Genomic DNA, 17,375 nt, shown 5'->3' on the forward strand with positions numbered 1-17,375 from the left:
GCCGAGACGCGGGGCGAGCCACGAGACGTGGCTTTAACCGCTTTGGAGGCAGCCCAGGCTCAGCTCCGGTGCTGCCCAGCGCCTTATAAATAGCCAGAGATGCTCATCAAGCTTCAAAATCCATTATTTCCCCTTGAAAAAAAGAAAAAAATACATATATATACACATGCACACACATTCTTGGCCTAAGCAGCCCTCCTGTCCCTGAAAGCATCCTTACGCTGGGAAGAAAAGCAGCACAGACCAAACTGCAGCCCTTGCTTAAGAAAAAAAAGATAAAATATTGAAAGAAAAGCATGCATTTTTATTATTATTTTGGCTGCCACTGCCCTGGAGCTGCCCTGCGCCAGGGCTGGCTCGAGCTGGAGAAAGAGGAGGTTTTACGTGGCTTTGCAGTGTGGGGTGAAGGAGGGCGCTGGCGGGATCACCCTTGGCTTAGCCAGAGGCTAAAAGCCCAAATTTTCCCCCCCAAAAGTAGCATCCCCGAGGCTTGGCTTGGTTTTTCTTGCAAATATCCAAAAAAAAGGGAAATGGAGTGAAAAAGCATCCTCCCGGTCTCGGGAAAAACAAATCACTGCTGCTCACTTAATTCCCCCCGCGGGAAGCGGGAGCTGGGGGGGCCCCAGGGCTGCAGCGATGGGGACTCGTGGTGATGGGGTGCGTTTGCATTTTTTGGGGGGGGAACCAGGGCCTTGGGTGGGTTTTTGGCTGGCGGGGGGAGGCCGCGGGCTGCGGCAGCCCGGGGAGGTGGAGCAGCCCGCGGAGGGCTGAGCCGCCGCTCGCGCAGCAGGAGCAGGAGCAGGAGCAGGAGCAGGCGGGCGAGCGGCGCTCGGCTGCGCCTCGGACCGACGCCGGCTCCGCTGCGGCAGCCGCATCCCGCCCCCGCGCCGCGGTGGGGAGCCGGGGGGAGCAGGCGTCCCTGGGGCTGGAGACCCTGCTGGGGCAGGGGGGCAGCTCGGCTGTGCAGCATCGCGGAGGTGCGGGAGCGGCGAGACCCACGGCAGCATCACGGCAGCGTGGGAACGGCGAGACCCACGGCAGCATCATAGCGGCACAGGGACGGTGAGACCCACGGGAGCATCGCGGCAGCGTGGGAAGGGTGAGACCCACCGGAGCATCGCGGCGGTGCGGGAACGGTGAGACCCACGGCAGCATCATGGCAGCGTGGGAACGGTGAGACCCACGGGAGCATCGCGGCGGCACGGGAACGGCGAGACCTGTGGGAGCATCGTGGAGGTCCGGGAACGGTGAGACCTACCGGAGCATCACGGTGGCGCGGGAACGGTGAGACCCACGGGAGCACTGAGGAGGTCCGGGAACGGCGAGACCCACGGCAGCATCATAGCGGCACAGAAATGGTGAGACCCACGGGAGCATCGTAGCGGTGCGGGAACGGCGAGACCCGCCGGAGCATCACGGCAGCGCGGGAACCATGAAACCCGCTGGAGCATCATAGCAGCACGGGAACGGTGAGACCCACGGGAGCATCGCAGAGGTCTGGGAACGGTGAGACCCACGGCAGCATCATAGCGGCACAGGGACGGTGAGACCCACGGCAGCATCACCACGGCACGGGAACGGCAAGACCCACCGGAGCATCACGGCAGCGCGGGAACCACAAAACCCGCTGGAGCATCATAGCGGCACGGGAACGGCGAGACCCGCGGGAGCATCATAGCGGCACGGGGACGGTGAGACCCGCGGGAGCATCGCGGAGGTCCGGGACCGCTGAGCCCCGCCGGAGCATCGCAGCGGCGGAGGAGGCGCGATGCTGCCGTGGCGCCGCAGCAAGTTCGTGCTGGCGGAGGACGAGCGCAAGGGCAAGGGCAAGAGCCTGGCGCCGGGGCCCGGCTACGCCTCGCTGCTGGCGGGGCTGCTGCGCTGGCGGCCCGAGCTGCCGCCCGAGTGGCCGCCGCAGCGCCTGGCCGCCGTCTTCCGCAGCAGGCGCCGGTCGGTGGAGCTGAACCGCGAGGAGCCCGCCTACACCGTGCGCTACCTGGGCAACGCGGCCACGCTGCAGGCCAAGGGCGAGGGCTGCACCGAGGAGGCCGTGGGCAAGATCTGGGCCCGCAGCGAGGACGGCGGCGGCGGCGGCGGCGGCGGCGGCGGCGCCAAGATGAAGCTGACGCTGGGGCCCCGCGGGCTGCGGCTGGCGCCCTGCGACGGGGCCGCCCGGCGCCCGGCCCACGCCTACCTCCTCCATCGCATCACCCACTGCGGCGCCGGCGGGCGTCACCCCAAGCTCTTCGCCTGGGTCTACCGGCACCAGGCCAAGCACAAGGCCGTGGTGCTGCGGTGCCACGCGGCGCTGGCGCCCACGGCGGCGGCGGCCCGGGCCGTGGCCCGGCGCCTGGGCCAGGCCTCCGCCGCGGCCCTGGAGGAGTTCAAGCGGCTGCAGCGGCGCAGCGACGGGCGCCGCGGGAGGCAGCAGCTGCTGGGCTCCGCCGCCGTGCCCGCCGCCCCGCTCCGCCGCCTGCTCAACGCCCCCCAGCCCTGCCGCGGCCGCGCCGCCCCCCGCCTCGGCTCCATCCGCGAGGAGGAGGAGGAGGAGGGCGGCGCGGCCTTCGGCGGCGGCGCGGCGGCCTTCGGCGATGCCCCCGGCCCTGGGGGCTGCGGCTGCTGCCGCCGGCAGCGGGCCGAGGTGCTGCGCCTGGCCGGGGAGCTGCGGGGCTGCAGCTTGCGGGCGACGCCGGCCCCGGGGTGCTGAGCGCCGCCCTGGCATTGGGGGGGGGGGGTTCGGCATGGGGCTGGGGGCCCTTGGTGCGTGTTGTGTCCCCCCCCCCCGGCTGCAATAAAGCTGTGTTTCCTGCGCTGGTGGGTTTTTTTTGATAAAAATAGGGGCTGCGGAGGCATGAGGCTGCCTGTGCTGGGGCGGGGGGAAGGTCTGGGGGGCTGGGATTGGGGCTGAGCCCCCCCTGAAGGGTCTGGGGGGCTGGGATGGGAGCTGATCCCCCCCTAAATGGCCTAGGGGGGCTGGGATTGGGCTGAACCTCCCAAAAAAGGGCCTAGGGGGCTGGAACTGGGGCTGAACCCCCCCAAAGGGCCTGGGGGGGCTGGGATTGGGACTGAACCTCCCAAAAAAGAGCCATGGGGGCTGGGATTGGGGCAGAGCCCCCCACAAAAGGGTCTAGGGGGCTGGGATTGGGGTGAACTCCCCCCAAAAGGGCCTGGGAGGCCTGGGAGTGGGGCTGAACCCCCCCAAAAAGGGCCTGAGGGGCTGGGATTGGGGCTGAGCCCCCCAAAAAAGGGTCTAGGTGGCTGGGATTGGGGTGAACCCCCCCTAAATGGGCCTGGGGAGGCTGGAATTGGGGCTTAACCTCCCAAAAAAGGGCCTGGGGGGGCATGGAGTGGGGCTGCCCCTCCCGGGAGGTCGGGATTTGGGTCCCCACGTCGTGGGGTGGGAGCCTACGCGTGCCCCCCCCGCCCTGGAGGACCAACCCGCCCGGCCCCGCCCGCCAGGGAGGTACCGTCCCTCCTCCTACTCGATGGTCTCGGCAGCCCGCAGGCCAGAGCGCCGCGCACACGTCATCAATCAGCGCCGGCGGGGCGGAAGGGGCGGTTGCCGCGGTAACGGTGCGGCCGGTATGGAGGGCGGCGGGCGGCCCTCGGCGGTGCAGGCCGCATTGCTGGCCGCGGGCGCCGCCATCACGGCGCTGCTGTACTCGGCGTACCGGCACAAGGCCCGCGCCGCCCGCCGCCTCCAGGTGCGTGCCGCGGGGGGGGGGGGCCGCGCCGGGCCGCGCGGCGCCTGAGCCGCCTCTGTGTTTTGCTCCGCGCAGGGCGCCCGGAGGCTGCGGCTGGACGCGGAGCTGCGCGCGGCCCTGCGGGAAGCGCCGGGCCGCTGCCTGCCCTACGCCGTCGTCCAAGGTACCGGCCCCCGCAGCGCCCCCTCGCTCCGCCCCGGTGCTCGTCTCGGAAGAACCCCGGGGGGGGGGGGGGGTAACCCTGGCGCCCCCCCTTTTGGGGGAGTTTTAACCCTACGGCCCCCCCTTTTTGGGGGGGTGACCTTAACGCCCCCATTTTTTGGGTGGGAGGGATTAACCCTAATGTTCCCCCTCTTTTGGGGGGGATTTGACCCTAACACCCCCCTTCTTCGGGGGGGGTAGGGGGAGGATTTGACCTAATACCCCCCCCTTTTTCAGAGGGATTTAACCTTAACTCCCCCCCTTTTTTTTTGAGGGGTGAGGGATTAACCCTAATGCTCCCCCTTTTGGGGGATTTGACCCTAATGCCCCCTTTTTGGGGGGGAGGGATTAACCCTAACACCCCCCTTTTTGAGGGGGGAGGGATTTGACCCTAACAGCCCCCCCTAATTTGGGGAGGAGAAGGAGGGGTGAACTCTAACCCCCCCCCCTTTTCATTTCGTTTTGCTTCGACCCCCCTCTGCCTGCCGCAGGTGCCGTGCGCTCAGCAAAGGAGACACTGAGCAGCCAGTTCGTGGAGGGCTGCCAGGGTGTCGTGCAGAGGCTGACGCTGCAGGAGCACAAGATGGTGTGGAACCGCACCACCCACCTCTGGTAACACGCCCGGCCTCCCCCGGAGCGTCTCCCCACAGCCCTGCTCGCTCACAGGAGCCAAGAGAGGCAGGGCAGCGGTTTCAGGCTTAGTTATTCACAAGCGATTTAAAGTATGGCCAGGACAGGTCCCCTCTCCGGCCACCTCCACCATGAGGAGACGAGGAGCAGCTCTTGGGCAGCGCAGGAAGTCCAACAGCTAAATTCCTCCTGCGGCTTCTTTCAGTGCCGCTCCTTAGCCCGACAAGTCAGTGTATCCACACACCAACAGAGCCTCTGTCCTTCCTCAAAGGAGTGTCCTTCCTCCAAGAGGTGGCCCGCAAAGTTCAGGAGCTGCTGCTGAAGTCAGGTTACGTAGCAGCTCACGTGCCGCACACTGCTTCGAATCCTGCCTGCGCTTCCTTACGCTGACGCACGCAGGTACTGGGAGTGCGCGGCTCAGTTACTCATTAAGCAAATATAAATCGCATCCCGTCAGCTTCTTCCAGGGCTCCCGCGTGATTTTGAGTCAATAAAGTTGGGGGGGTTCGCTCACGTTGCCGTAAAATCAGCACTTAGCTGCACATGGGAGGAATTTCTCTCCTGTCATACTGTTCCTTCCCCAAATTTAAAGTTGAAAATCAATGTAAGAGTTGGTTACCATCCTTCTCATTCATTTTTTGGGGGGTGGGAAGGGGGTACAGCTGAGTGGAAGCCATCCGTGGGGCTCTTACACACTGACATGATTTCAGACACCAAATTGGCCGAGGGGCTAGACGAAGAGTCCAGAGTGCGCAACGACCACGCTATAGCTGCTAAAGCAGAGCATGTTTTGCTGTTTTCCGAGCTGTTTCCTTTCCGAGTTTATTTAGGGAGTGTAGGAAACGAGTACTTAGAGTAACACGATTTAGAACTGCTCTCAAATGCTCTAAGTTGTTGCTGCTGCTGAGCGCTGGTCACAATATAACATTTCCCCAGCAAAATGAAGCCATAGTAAAAGGCCTTCAAGTTGAATTCAGATGATAAATCTCATGCTAGCATTGTACCCGAACACTGAAGCAAGAGCAGCCTCGTCAAAGGCGGCTGCTGAAACTGGAGCATCGTTACACTCCGAGCCTAAACAAAGCCTCAGCTAATCAGATTACATTTATTAAGTTTGCCTGCGTGACACGCAGTGCTTCTCGTCACATAGTGGTTTGTCAGAGCTGGAAACGCACCTGGGAGATTAGATGGGATTAGATATGTCCGAGCGGCCTCCTCATGACAGCGGACGTCCTTCCTTCCGTACCAGGGAGATCGCAGAGGTGTTTGAGATAAGAGAAGAGGGCCTAGTGCAGAGCTGGAGCACCCAAGGGAAAAAAAAAAAAAAAACACTGCAAAGTCGATCTCAGCTAGATAAATCCCCATTAGGGCAGGTGACAACGCAGATGTGAGCAACACCCAAGAGCCCACACTTAGGAGCAGGTCAGAGGCTCGGTCTGATCTAAGCAAATTCGAGACAGGGTGATCCCACAGCATCACACACTGGTGGCAGACAGGGACCAGCAGGCAGCATATTTATTTCCCTGCAGCTGTTTTTGCTACTTTTCCCCCCCAAAACTTGAAGAGGGATGTATATTGCTCTTCCTGCAGACCATACTATGTTTCCGCTTGCGTTGTATTCGGTAATCCCTCCTCTCCCAGGAACGACTGCGAGAAGATCATCCACCAGCGGACCAACACGGCTCCCTTTGACCTGGTGCCTCCCGAGGACGGCGCCGACGTGAGCGTGAGGGTGATGAAGCCCCTGGAGGCCGCGGAGCTCAGCCTGGAGACGGTGTACGAGAAGTTTCACCCGTCCGTCCAGTCCTTCACCGACGTCATAGGCCACTACATCAGCGGCGAGCGTCCCAAAGGCATCCAGGAGACAGAGGAGATGCTGAAGGTGGGAACCACGCTGACGGGGGTGGGAGAGCTGGTGCTGGACAACAACACGATCAAACTGCAGCCCCCAAAGCAGGGGATGCAGTACTACCTCAGCAGCATGGATTTTGACGCCTTGCTGCAGAAGCAAGAGTCCAACGTCAGACTCTGGAAGATCCTGACGGTCGTTTTCGGCTTTGCCACTTGCGCCGCGCTCTTCTTCATGCTGCGAAAGCAATACCGGCACCACCGAGAGAAGCGGCGCCTCAAACAGATGCAGGATGAATTCCGGCAAGCCCAGGAGCGGCTCATGCGCGAGACAAACGCGGAGGGCGGGGAGGCTCTCAAAAACGCTTGCGTCGTCTGCTTGAGCAGTACCAAGTCCTGCGTCTTCCTGGAGTGTGGCCATGTCTGCTCTTGTAACCAGTGCTACCAAGCTCTGCCAGAGCCCAAGAAGTGCCCCATTTGCAGACAGGCGATCTCTAGGGTGGTTCCCTTATACAACAGCTAAATCTCTGTGGCCACAGAGCTTTTCTGCATCCAGATTCCCTGTCATCAGGGGTTTTTCTTCAAGTCCTGCTTTGTCCAGCCTGTCCCACTGTTCAGGTGGTTTTGGGCTGGGAATAAAATGCAAATGGGGAAGAAGGGGGGAACCTAAGTGGACTAGGGTGCTTTAATTGGGGTGCAAAGCCATGTCTTAAAAGGATTAGGTCCAGCTGATAAGTACCTAGGGCTTATATGATGCTCCAGAGGTTTTAAGGATGATCTGAGTGAGCAGTTCTCAAAAACTGCACCTGCATTAAGTTAGTAAATGGACTCTTTTTAGTTTCCCTGCAGTTTCAAGCTCTTGTGTTTGTTAGGGTTGGACTCTCCACATTTGTGTTTTGGCTGACTGAGCCTGCAGTCCCTGCACATTGGGATCACCCCAGTTTTGTTTCCTAGAAGCAAAATACCTGGGTTACAAAAAAACATGGTGAAAAAGCCATATTATGGCTACTTAGAGGCTGCAGGATTTAGGCAACACTGCCATCTAGCTCCTAGGACTTTAATTCAGCAGGATTGTCTTTAAAGGAGCTTTTATAGGGTTTTGTATGAACACAAGTATTTCTGTGAAAATCCATGGTTAATTAAAGCAGGGAGTGGAATTTCCACTCTCTCCTCTTCAGTCTTTTACCATTATCACAAAAGCTTTTTTTTTTTCCCTTAAACTTCCCCCTGCAGCATTGGGGAAAGAAGTCTTGCTATAAGGTGGGAATCGGGAAGTGAAAATGCTGCAGTTGGTTTCTGCATCTAGGCTTGAGCCAGGCTATACTACAACAAGCATGTTGGTGTTGGGTTATTAAGTCTAAATGACCCTGAAGGTGGAACTAGGAGCGAAATTGTTTGCCCTGACGGTGAACGGCTCGGCCAGGCAGGGTCAGGACACCAGCCCTGTCAAGGGTTAAGCCTTGCATGACATGAGTTTTGTTGTTTTTTCCATAATGTATTTTGAGATTTGCCAATCTCCTGCTTTTTTTTTGCCCTTCCTGACTTTTACAAGCACGCTAGCCTATTAAATGCTGAAGGAATGTAAATCCCTCTCTTCCCGCTGGCCAAATCAGCATAACAGAGGGGAACTGCATCCCCATGCCCCAAATCCGGCGAACACAAGTCCTGATGGATGCTGCTGTCCTCCTTTTTGTTCTGTAGCTGGTACAAAATAAACTTCCACATGAAAAACACGCATCTCCCATTCCTGTTTTAAGGCTCTGAAGTGGGAACAGCAGGGAATTCCCAAAGCTGAAGCACTGCTCTGGGTCCGAGGGACTTTTCCTGCCGCGGGGAGGGGAAGAGCAGCTCAGCGACTGCTCAAGGCTGTCAACAAGAGCAGCTTCTCCTTTTTTCTTTCCCTTTTTCCTCCGAGCACCAAGGTTTGTTAGAGGAAAACTGGGGTCCCGTTGCCCCGGGAATTCGACTACACAAGTGCAGATGGCAGTGTGCCACGGTTCATTCCCATGCTCCCGCTGGGTGTTCCGGGCTGGTGCAGGGCAGGACTGTGCTTCATTCCCTGGCGGATTGGGAGCCCTTTTATCCACCTTAGACACGACCGGCTGGATCCTCGCGGCTCCCCGGGGCATCCCGCCACCCCTGCCCATCCCCAACGGCCACACCGAGTTTGCATCACCCCTTTGCTCCGCAGGCAAAAAGAAAGCAGCCTTCTGCCAGGATAAACAGCAAATTACAGGGTTGTTTCCTCATTAAATATTAACCACATCGGCCTTGACACAGCTTTGCTGGTGGCTCCGGGCTGTAGATGGCGGTGCGGGCCCACCGCCGCAGCATCCCATGGAGGAGAAGCCGAGTCCGCTCGCTGCCGGCAGCTTTCCTCCCACCGAGGCCGGGCGCTCGCATCGAGGCCTCTCCGCAGCCGCCTCCGTCCTTCCCCTCCTCGCACCCCCTTTCCCTGCAGGGGTGTTTTTAAGCACCCTCAGGTTCAGCCACCTCTCGCCTCACCTCGCCCTTTGCACGCTTTTTTATGGCGTCAATAAAAAAAGCCGTTTCACCCCTAGCACAAAGGGCTCTTTGGGGAAAAGCAACATGAGGAATCCCCCAGACTTACCCCCGAGGATCTGAGCAGCTCCCACATGCAAACAGCACTGCAGTGGGGGGGGGGGGCGAGGGGGGGCTTTATATAGGGCCGCAAAGCTGCCGCACCTGGGCCAGGCCCCTTCCCAGGTGCAAATTAGGAAACCCCGGCTGACAGCTCGCCCGGCTCAGAAACCCACGGACCAACAGCGAACCCCCCCTCCGTGGCCGGGACGTCATCCCGTGCAGCGGTGCGGTCAGCCCCACCGATTACCCCCCCCCGTGGCATTTCACCCCCCCCAAGCGAGGGCCTTGCTGGCAGGCGATGTCCCCCCCTCGGCTCGCCGCGCTCTGCCCGGCTCCTCCTGTTTCCCAGCTTTTCCCCGCGCTATCCATCCATCTCAGGCGCAGACACAACCTTATGTAAGCGAGTGACAGCTCGGGGGTGTGCGTGCGGCGGCGGGGGGCCGGCGGGGGGGGAGACACATTGCCACCTGACGCCGGGAGCGGAGGATTTGGGCAGAAACCCAAGCAAGGGGGCGAGAGCAGCGAACCGGCGCGGAGCGGCAGTGCGGTACGGCACGGCGTGTCCCCCCCCATCCCCCGAGCTGGGGTGCGCGAGCCCCGGTGCCCCGAAACGCGCCGGGCTCTCGCCCTCGCCGCTGCCGGTGCCGGGGGGGCTCTTTATGAAGCAAGATGTTTGCAAAGCTGTTGCGAGAGCAGCTCTCCCGGCAGCCTGGCGCAAACGGGATTTTTGTGCGAGGGACGTGCGAGAGATGTGCGAGGGATGCGCGAGGGATGCGCGAGGGATGTGTGAGGGATACATGAGGGATGTGCGAGGGATGTGTGAGGGATACATGAGGGATGAGCAAGGGCTGCCCAAGGGAAATGCAAGGGATACCAAGGGAAGCGTGAGGGACGTGTAAGGGATGCACAAGGGATGTGTAAGGGATGCATAAAGGATGTGTAAGGGATGCACAAGGATGTGCAAGGGATACCCCAGGGATGTGCAAGGGATACCCCAGGGATGTGCCAGCGATGTGCAAGGGATGCCCAAGGGATGCCTGAGAGATGTGTAAGGGCTGCCCAAGGGATGCCTAAGGGATGCCCAAGGGATGCACAAGGGACACGCAAGGGATGCCTAAGGGATGTGCAAGGGATGTGCAAGGGATGTGCAAGGGGTGCACGAGGGACGTGCAAGGGATGCCCAAGGGCAGCCTGAGGGATGCCCAAAGGACGTGCAAGGGCTGCCGGAAGGACGTGCAAGGGACGTGCAAAGGATGCCCAAGGGACGCATAAGGGACACACAAGGGCTGCCGAGGGCCGAGCAGCAGCACAGGGGACACCGCGGGGCAGCGACAGGCCCGTTCCCCCCCCCGGCCGTGGCAGAAACCCGGCCGAACCGGTGGTGCCGGTGCGGGGGGGGGGGAGGAAATGTCATTCCTCGCCGCGGACTCAGCGAGCCCTTCCCGGGGGGGGGGGGATGTGGGGCAGAGCCGGTGTCCCCGGGAGCCGGGGGGGGGGGGGGGGCCGGGCCGCGCAGCCGTGACGGCCCGCCCGGCCCTTCCTCCTCCTCCTCCTCCTCCTCCCGCGCTGCCCCCGCCCCCCGCGCTAGGTCCCCGCGGCCGCCGCCGCCCCTCGGCAGCCGGGGCCGCGCCGCGGAGCCGCCAGCAGCGGCGGCGGCGGCGGCGGCCGGGCGGGGGGGGGGATGTGAGCGGCGCCGCTCCGCTCCGCTCCGCTCCCCGCTCCGACCCGCACCGCGGAGCTGTCGGGGGGCGCCGGGGCCGCGCCGGGGGGGGCGGCGGCGGCGGCGGCGGCGGCGGCGATGTCGCAGGTGCTGCCCTACGGCGAGGAGCCGCTGGGCGCCTTCGGCGAGGCCGCCGCCGCGGCGCCGCTGCCCTTCGCCTGCCGCCGCCGCGACCCCGCCGAGCTCTTCGCCGGCGCCCAGGGCAAGCGGCCGCCCAAGCTGGGCCAGATCGGCCGCAGCAAGCGAGGTGAGGCCCCCCCCCGCCCCGGCCCCCCCCCACCGGGGGCTCCCCCGACCCCCCTCCCCCGGCACCGGCTGCGTCCCGGGGCAGCGGAGAGGCCCGGGCACGGGGCGCCGGGCAGCGGGCAGCGGGGGTTTTCCGGGGTGCCGGGGGTTTTCGGGGCTCTAGGACCCCCCCTCCGGGTATTTTCCAAGGAATCGGGTATTTTCGAGGCTGTAGGACCCCCCCGCCGGGCACCGCATATTTCCTGGGGCACGGAGCATCTTTCCGGGCCCCGGGTATTTTCCAGGACTTGGGGCATTTTCGAGGCTCTACGACCCCCCCTCCGGGTATTTTCCAAGGAACCGGGTGTTTTCGGGGCTCTAGGACCCCCCCTCCGGGTATTTTCCAAGGAACCGGGTATTTTCGGGGATGTAGGACCCCCCTCGGGTGTTTGCCAGGGTACTGGATATTTTCGGGGCTGTAGGACGCCCCTCCGGGTATTTTCCAAGGAACCGGGTATTTTCGGGGATGTAGGACCCCCCCCTCGGGTATTTTCCAAGGCATCGGGTGTTTTCGGGGCTCTAGGACCCCCCCCGGGTATTTTCCTGGGCATCAGGTATTTTCGGGGCTATAGGATCCCCCTCCGGGTATTTTCCGGGGTGCCGGGTGTTTTCGGGGCTCTAGGACCCCCCCTCCGGGTATTTTCCAAGGAACCGGGTGTTTTCGAGGCTGTAGGACCCCCCCCACCGGGCACCGCATATTTCCCAGGGCATGGAGCATCTTTCCGGGCCCCGGGTATTTTCCAGGACTCGGGGCATTTTCGGGGCTGTAGGACCCCCCCCCTCGGGTATTTGCCAGGGCATCGGGTGTTTTCGGGGCTCTAGGACCCCCCTCGGGTATATTCCAAGGAACCGGGTATTTTCGGGGCGGTAGGACCCCCCCACCGGGCACCATGTATTTCCTGGGGCACCGGGCATCTTTCCGGGCACCGGATATTTTCCAAGGCATCGGGTGTTTTCGGGGCTGAAGGACCCCCCCTCGGGTATTTTCCAAGGCATTGGGTGTTTTCGGGGCTGTAGGACCCCCCTCCAGGTATTTTCCAGGGCATCAGGTATTTTGGGGGCTGCAGGACCCCCCTCGGGTATTTTCCAAGGCATCGGGTGTTTTCTGGGCTGTAGGATCACCCCTTGGGTATTTTCCAAGGAACCGGGTATTTTCGAGGCTGTAGGACCCCCCACACACACACACACACCGGGCACCGCATATTTCCCGGGTATCTGGTATTTTCCAGGGCGCTGGGTGTTTTCAGGGCTCTAGGACCCCCCTCCGAGTATTTTCCAGGGCATCGGGTGTTTTCCGGGCTGTAGGGCCCCCCCCCCGGGTGTTTTCCAAGGCATTGGGTGTTTTACGGGGTGTAGGAACCCCCTCCGGGTATTTTCCAGGGCATCGGGTATTTTCGGGGCTGTAGGACCCCCCCCCCGGGTATTTTCCTGGGCATTGGGTATTTTCAGGGCTGTAGGATCCCCCCCGCTGGGTATTTTCCAGGGCATCGGGCATTTCCGGGGTGTAGGAGCCCCCCCGAGCACCGGGTATTTTCCAAGGCATTGGGCATTTTCCAGGGTGTAGGAGCTCCCTCAGGCACCGGGTATTTTCCAGGGCACCGGGTATTTTCAGGGCTGTAGGGCCCCCCCCCAGGTATTTTCCAAGGCACCAGGTATTTTCAGGGCTGTAGGGGCCCCCCCCGGGTATTTTCCAAGGCACCGGGCATTTTCGGGGCTGTAGGATCCCCCTCGGATATTTTCCAAGGCACCGGCTATTTTCCAGGGTGTAGGAGCTCCCTCGGGCACCGGGTATTTTCCAAGGCCCCGGGTATTTTGCGGGCTGCAGAACCCCCCCGGACCCGGGTATTTTCCAGGCTGGGGGGCATTTCCCGGGCCGTTCCGGGGCACCCTTGTCAGGGGGAGGGGGGGTGACGGAGTCTCCGCCGCCCCCGTGAATTCACCGCCGCGTTTCTCCGCTTTTCCAGTGGTCATCGAAGACGACAGGATCGACGACGTGCTGAAAAACCTGGCGGAAAAGGCCCCCCCCGGCGTCTAGGGCCCCCCCGGGGACCCCGGCGGGCGGAGGGGGGGCGATGGCAGCGGCGAGATCCAACCCATCCGTCAATAAACCCACGAACCCATTAAAAAACTAGGAAAATAGGAAAACCGGCGCTCGGAGCGAGAAGGTTTCGGCGAGGGGCAGCATCCGGGGGGGGGGGAGAGGAAAAGAAAAGAAGGAAATAAAAAAAGGGGGGGGAAAAAAAGGAAAAGAAAAGGAAAAACCCGCCAGCGAAGCATCTTTGGATGTTGGAGAAATGACATGAAAAAAAAAAAAGATATCTGTATATATATATATTTATATATTTCGGTTTAGTCCCGTTTTATCGATGGAGCGCGCGCGGAGCAAAACTTTTCTAAAGGGATGAACTATAGGACGGACTATTTTATTTTTTAAGGCTTCTCGTTCTTTGCTTGCTGCGAGCCAACGGCTCGGCGTCGTGCGAACGGACCGATTTTATATGTACGGGGGGGCGGGGGGGGCGCTCGGCTTTTTTCTAACCGTGCAGTCCGTAGTGTGGGCAATTTGGGTTTTTTTTTCTGTATATCGTGGCGGTTTATTCTCTTTAATAGACTGTATTAAAAAGGGAAAAAATAGAGTAACGGCAAGAAAAAAAATCTAATGTAATCACAGAGTGCCAAATCCCTCGCGATGCCAAGCGGCAGCCTCTTTCCTCCCTCCTTTCCGTGCTTTTGGAGGCCACGTAAAGTGGCGTTTTGGGCTTTCTGGTTATTTCTGGGGGTCTCCCGGTATCTCGGCGTCTCCATCGAGCTCGCCGGGGGATTTTTTTTTTTTGCTTTGACTTCTCTTTTCTATATATCTATTTTTTAATATTTTTGCATGACGTGCGAGGGAAAAGGGAACCCCCCCCCCCCCCCAAAACGCAGCCGCTCTGCGCGAGGGCATCGCCGGCCGTTTCCGACGCCGAGCCGGACCTCGAGGCTGGGTTTTCCCTTTTTCCCTGTCTCCTATTCTGAAATATTGTCTCTGTTGCACTTGGATCCACTACACAGGGCTATTTCTGCAATGTTCGAATAAAAACGAAGGAAAAAAAAGAAGGAAAATGAAGTGTTTTCCCGCGCCCGGGAGCTCTCCGGGAGCCGGCGGCGTGGTAGGGACTGCGGGAAAAGTGCCAGGCCTGGGATTTGGGGGCAATTCCCGGGATTCGGGGGTGATCCTTGGGATTTGGGGGAGATTCCTTGGATTCGGGGGCGATCCCTGGGATTCGGGGGCAATTCCCGGGATTTGGGGAGTGGCAGGTGCTGGTGGGGGGGGGGGGAATCAGCAATTTGCCTCCCAAATCCCGCAGGAGGAAACACCAGAGCTGGAAAAACCCCGTTTGTCCCGTGGGAAACCCCAGCAGCGGCCGTGCCCGAGCCTTTCCCCAAATTAAAGCCCCAAATCCATACGATAAGGGCATTTTCCCATGTTTTCCGCCCGGGAATGCCCCTTTCCCGCGGGCGCCCAGGGCCCAAACCCCGCGAATACGTGACCCCCCCTGGGGAGGGGGGGTTTCCCTCCGCGCTTTCCCATTTTGCCGCGTTTTAAGCCCTTTCCGCAGCGAAGCCGGGGCAAAATCTGGCTTAGATGCGATTTTCCCTTTCGGAAAGGAAATTGCTCTCCGGCTCCTTCGAGGCCCCGGTAATGCCGTTAATGCGGCGGGGGGGTCACCGGGTTTTACCCCCCCCCCCCCGCCCTGCTTCGGCACCCGGCCTCCTCCCAAAAGCCGGCTCCTCATCTTAATATATATATATATAAAATTGTTCTGCAGCCCCAAATCCCCCCGTTTTGCACCCCGACTCGCCGCCCGGCTCTTGAATAAATGATGCCGGCGTAAGGCGAGCCGGCCGCGTCCTCGCGGCAAGATAATCCCGCCGGCAGCTCCTCGCCGGCCTCCTCCGGGGCTCCGGTTACCCGCGTCCCGGGAAACCCCCCCCGCCAGAGCAGCGGGAAAACGGAGAGGGAAAAATAACAGGGCGTTTTGGCGCGGTTGATTTACCCGGGGCAGCTCGGCGCGTTGGGAAAAAACTCGAGTTTTTGCCTTGCTGGAAGATGCTAAAATATCCCAAATCCTCTAATCTCGGAGCCAGGGATGCAAAAAGCTGGGAGCCCCCGAAGCCGGTGCCCGGCAAAGGCCGCCGGCATGGGGGGACGGTTTTATCCCCCCCTGAGCCCAACGGGTGCCCATCCCCGTGGCGTCGGGGCGCGCGGCCGCCGCTCCCGCTTTGGGGGTCATTTCCCTTTGCCGGATCGGGAATAAATATTCCTTCCCCACCGAACTAGGCCACGGCAAACTAGGGCAGCGGCCGCCCTGCGAAATGGTTTCTTTACGAGCCGGCGGAGCGGGGAGGGCGCTAGGGGCCGGGGCCAGGGCCGTCCTGCCCCCAAACCGGGTGGTTTTGGGAAAAAAAATGAAAAATAACAGCAAAAAGCCCCCCTGGGGTCACGTTGAGCTGTGCTGGGGCTCTTCTTCTCCATTTCACCGCTACCGAGACATGATGCTTTGACGGGACGTCATTAAACCACGCGGGAAATTTTGCCTTGCGGTGGGAAAAAATAAAGTAAAATCCATTTTTTTCCCTTTTTTTCCCTACCCGGGAATGAGGGAAAACCAGAGGCTGTTGGAAACACCGTGGCCTCGAATAGGGGCACTCAATGGGATAAAACTGCACGAATTTGGGGGGGTGGAGGATTTGGGGGGGGGGTTATTCCCGCAGCTTGAATCAAGCCGAAGCCGCTGGTGGGGGGGGTCCGGCCGCAGGGGCTCCCCAAAACCCCCAGCCTGTGAAACGGGGAATATTTGGGATTTGGAGCTTTATTTTGTTGCCTGCTTGGTTTTTAAGGCACCACATTTGTGCAGGATGCGTTTCTGGCCGCCGGGCGTTGCTCCAGTGCGGCCTCCCCTCGAAAAAGGGGAGGGAAATAATAGGAAAAAAAAAGAAAAAAACAAAAAATTTCATTTTTTTGCGGGGGGGGCGTACGGTTTCGCACCTTGCGCTGCGAGGCGGTTAGTCACGGCGGCGGCGGGCGCTATTTTGGGCGCCTGGCTGCCTCTGAGTCAGCGCGGCGGGTGCCCGAGCAGGGGGGGGACGACGGGGCCCCCCAGCCCGGCCGGCTGACGCAGAGGCACGCGGTGCCCCCCGAGCGCCCGCGCCAGCCGGGACACAAACACACACCAAGTTAAGTAGTTTAATATCTGTTTTTTGGGGTGGGGGGGCAGGTGCTTGCTGCAAAGCTGCTGCGGGAAGCGCTTTAGGACCAGGTCTAGCGGCGTGCAAGGTCCTGCCATGCGCAAGGTCTTCTCACGTGCAAGGTCTTGCCGCGTGCGAGGTCTTCTTGCGTGCAAGGTCTTGCTGCACGTAAGGTCTAGTGGTGTGCAAGGACTTGCACTGTGCAAGGACTTGTGGTGTGCAAGGTCTTTCCATGTGCAAGGTCTTGTTGCGTGCAAGGTCTTGTGGTGTGCAAGGTCTTGTCGTGTGCAAGGTCTTTCCATGTGCAAGGTCTTGTTGTGTGCAAGGTCTTGCAGTGTGCAAGGGCTAGTGGTGTGCAAGGTCTTGGCATGTGCAAGGTCCTGCTCTGTGCAAGGCCTTGTTGAGTGCAAGGTCTAGTTTTGTGCAAGGTCTTGCTGCACATAAGGTCTCACCGTGTGCAAGGTCTCGCCGCGTGCCAGGCTCCGGCTTTACCTGCAGGCTGGATTTGCCGGCGCGCAGGTTCAGCCTCCCGCTCCGGCTCCTTCCCGGCCTCGGCGGCGGGTTCGAAGCGCGGCCCCGCGGCACCGGCGAACGAAGGGCCCCAGGCCACCGAGGCTGCCAGCATCCCGGCCCCACCAGCCCCCCGGTCCCCATAGCGGTGGCGTTGGTCCCCAATGGGCTGCGGGCACCGGGGACACGAGAGGGGCAGCGATCCCGAATCGCCCGGGTAGCGCATGGCTGGGCGCGCGGATGCTCCTGGGATGCAGCACCGCATCCCGGGTGGGCACGGGGATGCTCCCGGGATGCAGCATCACGTACCTGGTTGCAGCATCGCACCGTGGCTGGGCGCACGGATGCTCCCGGGATGCAGCATCGCGTGGGGACACGGACCCCCTCGAGCAGCAGCAGAGGTGCCGGAGCAGCGCACAGGCTCGGGACCCGCTCTCGGCCCCTCCGACCCCCTTTTGGGCGGGGGGCACCCTGCGCGCTCCCCGCTCTCCTGCCGCCTGCGCGGAAAGGGTTAAGCCAAAAGCCTCTTCCTCGCGCAGAGGACCACATCTCCCTTTGCTTTTTATTTTGCAATTTTGGCCAAGCAAGGGCAGCCCCAATCTTTGGCGATTCGGCCCTGATCTCAAGCAAGTCGCGCTGGGGGC

The 17,375-nt window shown here is 61.1% G+C and overlaps 3 protein-coding genes across 3 annotated transcripts; all 3 read left to right on the forward strand.

Annotated features, from left to right (window-relative positions):
- The first annotated feature begins 760 nt into the window (after nucleotides 1-760).
- FAM43B (family with sequence similarity 43 member B) lies at nucleotides 761-2,810 on the forward strand. The gene has a single exon (XM_064497089.1). The coding sequence runs from the start codon at nucleotides 1,769-1,771 to the stop codon at nucleotides 2,705-2,707; it is 939 nt and encodes a 312-aa protein (XP_064353159.1). The 5' UTR covers nucleotides 761-1,768; the 3' UTR covers nucleotides 2,708-2,810.
- A 695-nt stretch (nucleotides 2,811-3,505) lies between these two features.
- Nucleotides 3,506-8,116, forward strand: MUL1 (mitochondrial E3 ubiquitin protein ligase 1). The gene is made up of 4 exons (XM_064497088.1): nucleotides 3,506-3,704; nucleotides 3,780-3,867; nucleotides 4,397-4,517; nucleotides 6,177-8,116. The coding sequence occupies exons 1-4, from the start codon at nucleotides 3,585-3,587 to the stop codon at nucleotides 6,904-6,906; spliced, it is 1,059 nt and encodes a 352-aa protein (XP_064353158.1). The 5' UTR covers nucleotides 3,506-3,584; the 3' UTR covers nucleotides 6,907-8,116.
- A 2,509-nt stretch (nucleotides 8,117-10,625) lies between these two features.
- Nucleotides 10,626-14,094, forward strand: CAMK2N1 (calcium/calmodulin dependent protein kinase II inhibitor 1). The gene is made up of 2 exons (XM_064497092.1): nucleotides 10,626-10,954; nucleotides 12,957-14,094. The coding sequence occupies exons 1-2, from the start codon at nucleotides 10,786-10,788 to the stop codon at nucleotides 13,025-13,027; spliced, it is 240 nt and encodes a 79-aa protein (XP_064353162.1). The 5' UTR covers nucleotides 10,626-10,785; the 3' UTR covers nucleotides 13,028-14,094.
- The last annotated feature ends 3,281 nt before the right edge of the window (nucleotides 14,095-17,375 follow it).

This window comes from Dromaius novaehollandiae, chromosome 24, assembly GCF_036370855.1.
Source record: "Dromaius novaehollandiae isolate bDroNov1 chromosome 24, bDroNov1.hap1, whole genome shotgun sequence".
NCBI classification, from domain to species: domain Eukaryota; kingdom Metazoa; phylum Chordata; class Aves; order Casuariiformes; family Dromaiidae; genus Dromaius; species Dromaius novaehollandiae.

Excerpts from the sequence above, each read along its gene's own strand:
- FAM43B (XM_064497089.1), top strand. The coding sequence starts at position 1,769 with ATGCTGCCGTGGCGCCGCAGCAAGTTCGTGCTGGCGGAGGACGAGCGC.
- MUL1 (XM_064497088.1), top strand. The coding sequence starts at position 3,585 with ATGGAGGGCGGCGGGCGGCCCTCGGCGGTGCAGGCCGCATTGCTGGCC. Across the intron at positions 3,868-4,396 it reads GCCCTACGCCGTCGTCCAAG|GTGCCGTGCGCTCAGCAAAG; the intron begins GTACCGGCCCCC and ends TGCCTGCCGCAG. Across the intron at positions 4,518-6,176 it reads AACCGCACCACCCACCTCTG|GAACGACTGCGAGAAGATCA; the intron begins GTAACACGCCCG and ends CTCCTCTCCCAG.
- CAMK2N1 (XM_064497092.1), top strand. The coding sequence starts at position 10,786 with ATGTCGCAGGTGCTGCCCTACGGCGAGGAGCCGCTGGGCGCCTTCGGC. Across the intron at positions 10,955-12,956 it reads GATCGGCCGCAGCAAGCGAG|TGGTCATCGAAGACGACAGG; the intron begins GTGAGGCCCCCC and ends CCGCTTTTCCAG.